At 40.3% G+C, this 10,267-nt stretch overlaps 1 protein-coding gene across 3 annotated transcripts; it reads left to right on the top strand.

The window, feature by feature from the left end:
* Positions 1-6,370: 6,370 nt before the first annotated feature.
* On the top strand, positions 6,371-9,617 carry IL17A (interleukin 17A). Of its 3 annotated transcripts, none has more exons than XM_066361385.1 (3): positions 6,371-6,435; positions 7,923-8,128; positions 9,380-9,617. In XM_066361385.1, the coding sequence occupies exons 1-3, from the start codon at positions 6,403-6,405 to the stop codon at positions 9,615-9,617; spliced, it is 477 nt and encodes a 158-aa protein (XP_066217482.1). In that variant the 5' UTR covers positions 6,371-6,402. The 3 variants fall into 3 exon arrangements, with proteins under 3 accessions (XP_066217482.1, XP_066217484.1, XP_066217483.1); XM_066361387.1 differs by having other exon boundaries at positions 6,409-6,432; positions 7,929-8,128; XM_066361386.1 differs by having other exon boundaries at positions 6,409-6,435; positions 7,929-8,128.
* Positions 9,618-10,267: the final 650 nt, after the last annotated feature.

The following is a 10,267-nucleotide window of genomic DNA, read 5'->3' as shown; positions in this document are numbered from 1 at the left end:
ACTAGTTTTGCTGTGTCCCATAGCTTTTGGAACATTATGTTTTCATTTGACTCAAACTATCTTTTGATTTCTTCCTTGAAGTCTTTGTTAACCTATTCGTTGTCTAGTAACATGTTATTTAGCCTCTCTGTGTTTGTATGTTTTACAGGATTTTTCTTATAATTGATTTATTGTTTCACACTCTTGTGGTGTGATATTTGCTATGATGTCAATCTTCTTAAATTTATTGAGACTTATTTGATGGCCTAACATGTCAATTCTGGAAAATGTTCCATGTGCACTTGAAAAGATGTATATTCTATTACTTTGGGGTAAAATGCTCTAAAAATATCAATTAAATCCATCTGATCTAATATGTCATTTAAGGCTGCTGTTTCTTGTTGATTTTCTATCCAGAAGATGTATCTGGTAGAAGATTTGCTACCCCAGCTTTTTTTTATTACCATTAGCATGAAATATCTTTTTTTCATCTTTTTATTTTCATTCTCTGTATGTCCTTTAATCTGAAGTGGGTCTCTTATAGACAGCATATATATGAGTCTTGTTTTCTTACCCATTCAGTTACCATATGTCTTTTCATTGGAATGTATAATCCATTTACATTTAAAGTGATTAATTATAGGTACATAGTTATTGCCATTTTATTAAACATATTTAGGTTCTCTCTCTCTTTTTTTTTTTTTTTTTTTTTTTTTTTGTACTTCTTAAAGGAGTTCTTTAACATTTCTTGCAATACTGGTTTAGTGCTGATGAATTCCTTTAGGATTTTCTTGTCTGGGAAGCTTTTCAATTTTAAATGATAGCTTTGCTAGATAGAGTAGTCTTAGTTGTAGGTCCTTGCTTCGTATCACTTTGCATATTTCATGCCAATCACTTCTGGCCTGAGAAGTTTCTGTTGAGGAATAAGCTGACTGTGGTATGGAAACTCCCTTGTTAGTATCTAACTGCCTTTCTCTTGTTACTTTTACATTTTTTCTTTGTCTTTAAGCTTTGCCATTTTAATTATGATATGTCTTGGTGTGGGCCTCTTTGGGTTCACGTTGTTTGGGATTCTCTGTGCTTCCTGGACTTGTATGTCCTTTTCCTTCACCAGGTTGGAGAAGTTGTCAGTCATTATTTCTACAAACAAGTTTTCAACCCCTTGCTCTCTCTTCTCTTTCTGGTACCCCATGAAGTGAATGCTGTTACTCTTGATATTTTCTCAGAGGTCTCTTAAACTATTCTCATTTTTAAAAATTATTTTTTCTTATTGCTGTTCTAATTAAATGTTTTCTGCTACCTTGTCCACCAAATCGCTGGTTTAATTTTCTGCTTTATCTAATCTGTTATTGATTCCTGCTAGTGTGTTCTCCATTTCAGTTATTATACTCTTCACTTTTGACTGGCTTTTTTGTTGTTGTTGTTATTTCTATTCCCTTTTTATGCTTATAATTTCTTTATTGACATTCTCACTGAGTTCATTTATTTTTTTTCTAAGTTCCTTAAGCATCCTTTATCCACTGTTTTGAACTCTGTATTTCGTAGATTGTTAGCCTCCATTTCATTTAGTTCTTTTTCTGGATTTTTGTACCATTCTTTCATTTGGTGTTGTTTCTTTATCTCCCCATTTTGGCTTCCCCTCTGTGTTTGTTTCTATATAGTAGGTAGATTTTCTGTCTCCCACTCTTGGCAAGGTAGTCTTTCATAGTATGTGTCCTGTGGAGCCCAGTGGTGCAGTTTTCCCAATCACCTGAGTTAAGTGCTTCAGCAGTGTATTTTGTGTGGATAGTATATGTCTTCTTATTATAGCCGAGCCTTGATTGCTGTTGATATGTCAGTGGGTGGGACTGTCCCTCAGGCTAGATGACTGTGAGACTTGTCCATGACCATACTGTATGAGCTGCTAAGTAGGGCCTGACACCACGGAGTGGGAACTGACCCAGTAGGGCCTAGTGCTTGTTGAGATCTCTCTTTGAGTGGGCTACATGGAGCTAGCTAATTAGGTGATGCTCTGTTGTTGTCTGAAGTAGGCCACTGGCTGTGTTGTTTCTGGGGCCTCTTGGAAAAAGGTTCCAGTGCAGACCAAGGTTATCTGCTGCCTGTCACTGGACTGATGCCAGCAGATAGAAGATACAGAGCAATCCATAGTTGGTAGCTTTCTGTACTAGGCCTAAAGGTCTGTAGGAGAGGTAACACTGTGAGCCAAGCCCTGCTGCCACCCGTATCAGTCCTGGGACAGCTCAGCAAAAGGGGTCCCTGATGCCTACCACAGCCTGTTGGCTTTCCATAAGGTTCAGTTTCAGAAATAGACTCAGGTAGGGTCTCAGGGAGTCGTCATCAGGATGGGGCAAGTATTGTCCACCAGGCTAATACAGATTCAGATTGACTGTGTGAGGGGAGGACTTAACAGAGGAAAATTGGCACCCACCTGCCTACTGTGTTGGAAGAGAACTTAATATAGAGATAATAGTAGTTGTCCCTCCAGCCCTTGTCCTTAAGCTATGCAACTCAGTTTTATCCAGAATGTCTCTGGCACTGCTGTCCCCCCTCCTGCAACTGCTGTTTCTTCTCCAGAGCCCAGGATGAATTCCTGTGAGCTGCTGAGTCTGTGCACAGGCCCTTTAAGAGGGTCCCTGGGTTTCCAGCAGGCTCTGTCTCACCAAGACAGATGAAATCCCTGCTGATTTTTACCAGATATTGTGAGGGCCCCTCTTCCTGGGATTGGTATTCTATGGTATGGATCTTGGTGTGGGATGAATTCTTATTTTGGGGGGGACTTCTATAGCTGAGATATCCCTCCCAATTCTCAACTGCCGCAAATGGGTGCTGGACCAAACCGATTGGTGTCTCTGTGCCCCTATCTGTCTCCACATGGCTTCTTTATATCTTTAGTGATAAGACTACTATTCAGCAAGTCTGCAGATGGTTCTCCAAGTTGATTGTTCTATAATTTAGTTGTTATTTTGATGAGGTTATGGCAGGAGTGCAGCTTCCAACCAACTTTTCTATCTTGACTAGAACTCTCAAAATTTTAAAAACTCATTTTATGAAGAAGAAAACTGAGCCTCGAGGATATGAAGTACCCAGGGTCGTGGGTAGTTAATGGCAACTCTACAATGGAAAAAGAAAGTGCCCTCTCATGCAGTGTTCTAGACACCTTAATTCTTAGTCCAGCATTCCTTTTTTCTCAACAGACCGGGATCTAAACCTGAGCTAGCTGCTTCTGTAGATGATTCAGAGGAAGAGACCCACTTTATTCTCCACATCCTCTTTATGCTTCTGACTATTCTTCCAGGAAGCATAGGTTTCAAGTTCAAGTATACATCTGGAAACTAATCCTACTCGAGGCTGAGCACAGCCAGCACATCCGTCACTCAATCTTATCGTTTTTATACTTTTGAAAAACTCATCCTGCTTCCCCATTCGTATTTTAAAGCAAGGGCTGATATTTCCAAGAATGGCACACAGGCTGGATTTTATTGGAACAGGAGGTAAGCACAGGTAGATCAGCTAGAGTCAGCTTTTCCTCCTTGGCCATCAACCAAAAGAACTGGCAGCAAATAAATCCTCCTCCCCTTACTCATGCCAGAAAGTAACAAGCAAGGAACACTTTTCTCCACTGCAGGTGGTCTAAAATAGGCCACAACCTTGTTACACTACTTTTGAAAGTATCACGATAGAGTGTCAAGACATTAGACAGCTCAATATAGTCACTGGAATGCAATTGAATCCCAAAAAGAATATTCAGGATTCTGAACTCTTCAAATAACATTACTCATACTGTCAATCAGTAAAAATATTGAGCACCTCCTATTTACTAGATACTGTACTAGATGACACAAACACTAATACGATGACTACCTGTCTCCAGGTATTTTAGAGTTTAGAAAAAAAAAATCAGATATGTAAACAAATTACTTGCAATAACTAGAAGTATGCATGTACAGCTCTATATCAAAGAGAACCAGCAACACAAAAGCGGATCTGTGAAGACCTGTGTTATATAATGCTTGACATTAGGCACCATGGGAGTTACAAAGATGAATAAAACACTGGCTTTGAAGGATCACAGTAAAATCTAAAAATAGAAATAGACATATATCTTAAACATTCTTCTTCCAGCCAAATAAAACACCATACAAAATGAAACAGAAGTTACTAGAGAGGTAGGTATAAAGTATGTGTCATGGGAGCCATTTATTCCAAATAAAATAATCAGGAGAGACTTCCAGACCTAGAAGACACATTTGAACAGGAGCTAGACGGACAAGTAGCATTTCGATAATCTGAGAATGGGGAAGGGCATTTCAGAGACTTTATGTTAACAAATGCTGTGTGGGCATTAGAAAAAAGATAATCAGGACCCATGAGCCCAGGTCATGGATGATGTTAGGAGGTGAGGTTGGAAAGGTTACAGATCTCAAATAGTAACTCAAATGCTAAGGGTTTTGCATTTTATTCTGTACACAAACTAATGGGACAAGAAAAGGCAGAATGAAAGCCATAACTTGGAGAGTCATTGTTGAAAGTGAATGAGAAGGAGCAACTGGGAAGAGAAAGGTGGCTGTTAAAACAGTTCAAGTGGATAAGAGTGTAAGTTAGAGAAATGGCAGTAGTTCTGGGAAGAGGTAACAAATGTGAGAGACACAGTAGCTTCCAAGATTATTACCTGGTCACGTGTAGAGGAGGGACTGGAGAGCTCAGTGACTTCGTGCCTTCAAGAATGGCTAGTGATATCAACACCAGAACTGGGGGAATCATGAGAAGCTGCCTCTTACTTTCCTCTCTATCTGAATCTGCCTTGCCATCACTATTATCTACCATCGCCTCTGAGATTCAGTTGCTCATGGGCTCCCTCGCTGATCAGTCAGGATCTGTCTAGGCAGTAGAACAGTAGTAACTTCAGGCATTTGTGACAGAGGAAATTTAATGCAAGAAACTGGTTACCATGGTGTTTGAGATTGGCATCAGCAAGAGGCTGCTACCATCTCTAGGCCAAAAACACAAAAGGAGGTAGTAATGCTCCAGGAAACAGTGAGGAGACCCCTGGATTCCCCCTTCCTCCCTTCTCTCCATTCCTGCTCTTCTGCCCTCAGGCTAAACACAGCTAAAAGCCAACTGATGGGGAGTCTGAGAAGGGTCACTTGAAATACAGAGTAAAACACGGCAAGGAGGAAAGCATCTCAGGATGAACACACCCAAAATTCAGCAAACTTCTTATATACCCCAACTGTTGAGTTAGAACTGCTAGTCAGCCTCCTGAATTATATGTGATACCAGCCTTGTGAATAATATGAAATACCAGCTGAGAGGACCTGGGAGCCGTGGTAAACTTACTAGGGAAAAGGGGCAGAGAGACAGTAACATGTATCCAACATCATCTGTATCCACTTATCCTTCATCTTTATCATCCTGTGCTGACCCACAGTGTTCCTGAGGAGGAGCTATTCTCAAGGACATGAAATCAACGTTCATCTCACTTAAACAGTGAGCAGAAAACTAAGGAGAAAACCACATCCTCTCTAAGTCCTTCTTATCCCCCCTCACTTTTCCTCTCCCTTCTTGTTTTAATCATTATCTACTCTTCATTGCTCTCTTCTTCTTTCCTTCCATCACCTTTCTCCAGACTCCATTTCCATTTCCAATTCCTTCCATTGTCTGTCTACATCTCCTCCCTCCACCTCCATCTCATTCCTCTGAAAGAATAACATGTGTTAACAAGTTGCTTGTTTAGATATACTTAAATAGTAAATCTCATCTCTCTTAAACCTAGTTATTAAATTGTTCCTTAGCAGAACAAACATTCCACAAAACATTGTTAAGTCAATAAAATAATGTATCCTGTCATCATTAAATTCTTTATTCCTTTTTTGTTAGTTTATATGGTGATATTTTAAATAGTTTCTGAAATGGCTTCCATAACACCTGGTTAGGGAATATGATGAGGAAAAGAATTATCAAATGGGAATTCAAGGTGCATGACACCAGAAGACTTGGTTGTTATGTCAAATTTTTATTTTCCCATGAGCCATTAAAATAAAACAGAGCTCTTATAGCAGCTTCATATATGCCCATTAATTAATGATATAAGCTCATAAGTAGAGTATCCTTGCTCAGCGCCCAACAAATAGTTCCTTGAAAGATGAAGAGAGGGAAAGTCTTTGGAAACATAAATTTCTGTCCTTCCCAGTTTCCTTCATGATATCAAACAGATGTTACTTGCCGTGAAGGGGAGGTTCCTCTCTGACCTCATTTGGGGATGGAACTTTTAACCAAAATGGTGTCACTCCTGAACCCACTCTGACATGATAACGTAAGTGACCACAGAAGAAGCAAAGTCCTATAAAAAGACAGCAGGTAGCACTACACTTTGTCCATCTCACAACAGGCACAAGCTCATCTACCTCTAGTGGCTCGAGAGAAATGACGATGGCTCCTCTGAGAACCTCTTCCGTGGTGAGTCCTGCTCTAACGTGCAATGCTCTTCTTGATTTGAACCAGAGAATACTTCTGGACTGTGGGTATGAAATTCTGGATTTTGACTTGCGGATATAAGACTACTGATCATGTAAAGTAGAAAATGCTTTGGTAGATACTTGCCCTTGTAGAGCATTTTCAAGAACTGATACAGATCAGTTTGAAGGAGGAGATTAAAACTGAAAGATAGCTAGATTGGGGCTAAACCACATAAAGAAGTGTCACAATGCTGTACAGTGAGAAAGAATATTTATTGAAAATCTACTTTTCTGAGTACAAGCCATGTAGTATATTTCTCCTACCGCACTTTGCTTTAATCCAAAATAAGATGGGTCACTATCCTTGAGGATTTACTAAGTTGTGGCGATGACTTTTGCTTCCATCATTTTATTATTATACCATAGTCTTGGTACACCAAGCCCATCTATTCTCATCCGATACAGCATAACTGTGGTTTAGAATAAATGCTTTTTATATTTGTAAAATATAGTCTTTGAAATGTAATTGGAACATATAATTAATATATGTAAATTTAGAAAACTGTAAACTACACCTAAGAAAATAGAAGGGGATCCAGTTTTTAGCTGGATGTTTAGTAGTGGCACCAAGAGCATTTCTAATACCAATACTGACACCACATGGATTTTCTATAACCCGTTCTTAAGTGCACATTTGCCTTCACATAGGATTTCACAGAATGCTAAGACAGAGAACAATGGCGCAGGAAGACATTTCCTCCTAGGAAATCAAGGTCAATATTATCTGATGACCTGGCCATGATACATGTACTGACAGGATGATGACTCAGCATTTTTTACTAAGATTATTGCCAGCCAATAAATAATGTGCCTTTCCCAAATCAAAAGATGAATGTTCAAGACTGATAAAAACTTTGTGGTCTTAACATTATTTGTATCCCTTAACCAGTTCTTTTATTTTTTTTATTTTATTTTTTTTTCTTCTGAAGCTGGAAACGGGGAGAGACAGTCAGACAGACTCCCGCATGCGCCCGACCGGGATCCACCCGGCACGCCCACCAGGGGTGATGCTCTGCCCCTCCAGGGCGTCGTTCTGCCGCGACCAGAGCCACTCTAGCGCCTGGGGCAGAGGCCAAGGAGCCATCCCCAGCGCCCAGGCCATCTTTGCTCCAATGGAGCCTTGGCTGCGGGAGGGGAAGAGAGAGACAGAGAGGAAGGGGGTGGGGTGGAGAAGCAAATGGGCGCTTCTCCTATGTGCCCTGGCTGGGAATCAAACCCGGGTCCCCCACACGCCAGGCCGACGCTCTACCGCTGAGCCAACCGGCCAGGGCCTTAACCAGTTTTTTTATTTAAGTGATCTTAAAATTTAGAATAGATTGTCCTGGAGCATAGTATGTTTTCTATGATTAGCAATACAATTGTTATCAATTTGTTATCAAAAACCCCATACTAATCCAATCTCCCACCTGTCTCTCCTTTCCCATGCAGTTCCAGTCACTGCTGCTGCTCTTGCTGACTCTGGTGGCCATAGTGAAGGCAGGAATACCAATAACACGACATCCAGGATGCCCAAACACCGAGGACAAGAAGTTCCTTTCGACTGTGCTGGTCAACCTAAACATCCATAACCGGAATATGAATTCCAGAAGGTTCTCAGATTACCACAACCGATCCACCTCACCTTGGAATCTCACGTAAGAGCCCCAGATAAAAATCTTTGTATTCTTTTACCTTTTATGCATCAGACTGCCAGTTAAAGCACCTTGAGGAAAATTTTACTCACTCAGAATCATCAGTCAAAACTGGAAGGGCCATTGTGCAAAACAATGATTCTCAAACTTTCATTCTATAAACTTATTGATAGAGCACAGAACATCCCCACCCCTGACACCTATCCTATTAGAAATCATTGTCACAGACACCAAAAACCCACCCAAATTAATGGTAGTCATTATTCTAATATTTATGATACTCCAAGTCTATTATTTATTTTAAAAAGACATTCAATTTGAGAATTTAATGCCTGAATTCTCTTTCTTCACAAGAGCTACCACTAAGAAGATTTCTTGTAAAATACTAGCAATTAAAAATTTTGTGGGGTTTTTTTTTGTTTTGTTTTGGTTTTTTTTTGTCTTTTTAGCAATGGGAAAACATAGCTTGAGTCCCAGTAGAGAAAGAAATATCATGTTGGGTATTTCTACCACTTTGTAAGTTAAATAGTTTTGATCTACATTCCCAACAGGCCTGCATTTGCTGTGTCCTCAGTACATCTAGGATTTAGACCCCATGAAGAATTAAATAAAAGATGTATTTTGATAATTTGATTTTATGCAAATAAACCTCAATTATGATTCACCTGATTGTAGGGTTTCTTCTCCTCTTCTCATTACTAAGAATAGTTATACAAATCAATTCAATCTCAAAGCAAATCATTCCCTCTGCCAGAGGAGAGAGACTTGCAGAGGGGCTTAAGCTTCTGAGCCCTTCATCTCAGCTCTGGGCTCTGTTCCAGGAATGTGCTGTCAGATAACATTTTGATGCATTCCATGTTTCAAAGACAAGACTTCACTCAGTCAGGCTAATGACTATCTTATTCATAGATGATTCCCTTGGTCTTTGCCCATCTATCAAACGTACTCTAAAAAACATCCTCTACTTAAATCCCTTCTGTAGTCTCAGTCTATCCTTTTGTTGTTGTTGTTGTTGTTCATTCTTCAGAAAAATTGAGAAAAACTAATCATTGTCTTTTTCTATAACATCTCACGTGCATAAAAACCCAAGTTACCTTGAAACTACCTCTTTTTCAGCCTAACAGCCCTTAGAGGATTTGCAATGCCTCTAATGTGACCCCCTGCGCATGGGTCTCCCTGCATTGATTCCTGTTTGATTTCCTTCCTGCTTTACCAGGAATTCACTCTCTTCCTGGCTTTTGTCTCCCCCTGCAGCCTCAATAAGGACCCTGAGAGATTCCCCGCTGACATCTGGGAGGCAGAGTGCCGCAACTATTTCTGTGTGGGTCCTGACGGGAAGCTGGACCACCACCTGAACTCCGTCGCCATCCAGCAGGAGATCCTGGTCCTGCGCAGGTTCCCTCGGCACTGCCAGCACTCTTTCCGGATGGAGAAGATGCTGGTGAAAGTGGGCTGCACCTGCGTCGTCCCCATTGTCCGCCACGTGGCTTAAGAGTTTCCCTCTGACCCCAGCTCCCCCGAGTCAGTTAGACATGCCGGGGAGTAAACCCAGGCCATTTCTGATCAAACTCAGTCGAGCTCTTAAATGAGTTCATTCTCATTCGACTGAAGTTTCAGAAGTAACAACACTTTGCTTCCGAGACTGAGTCTGAATCATCTCTGCCTCTCCCCTAGGAGGAAGGTTTAGACTGAGAACCAGTTGGCTTCTTACTTGTTTTTCTAAGGGCTTTAGGTTATTTATGTATTTAATAGGTCCTGAGTTCACTTTGGGGCCTAAGATTCCATTTTAATGAGTTGTGTGCCTTATTTTGTATTTGTTTTAAGAAGATAGTATTCCAGATTTAGGAATTCCATTATTTAAAAGGTAAAACCTATATTTATATGAGCTATTTATGGATCTATTTATGTTTCTCAAGTCTTTAGAGCAAGGTGAAATAGTGTGATTGTTCTGCCTCGGGAAATCCTAGATAAGAATAAATAGCAGGTGTGATTTTCTGAGTTTGTACTACATGTGGATACACGATTTTCTCCTCTTTGTCTCCTAGGAGTGCATCACATGGCTGGGGTGGGGGAGGCTGTAACTAATTTCATATTTATTAACTTAATTTTTAAATTGTTGAAGTTTCACAAAAGACAACAAAT

This window comes from Saccopteryx leptura, chromosome 1 (assembly GCF_036850995.1).
Source record: "Saccopteryx leptura isolate mSacLep1 chromosome 1, mSacLep1_pri_phased_curated, whole genome shotgun sequence".
Lineage (NCBI taxonomy): Eukaryota > Metazoa > Chordata > Mammalia > Chiroptera > Emballonuridae > Saccopteryx > Saccopteryx leptura.
Note: the sequence above shows the minus strand (reverse complement) of the source record. Positions and strands in the feature narration are given on the sequence as shown.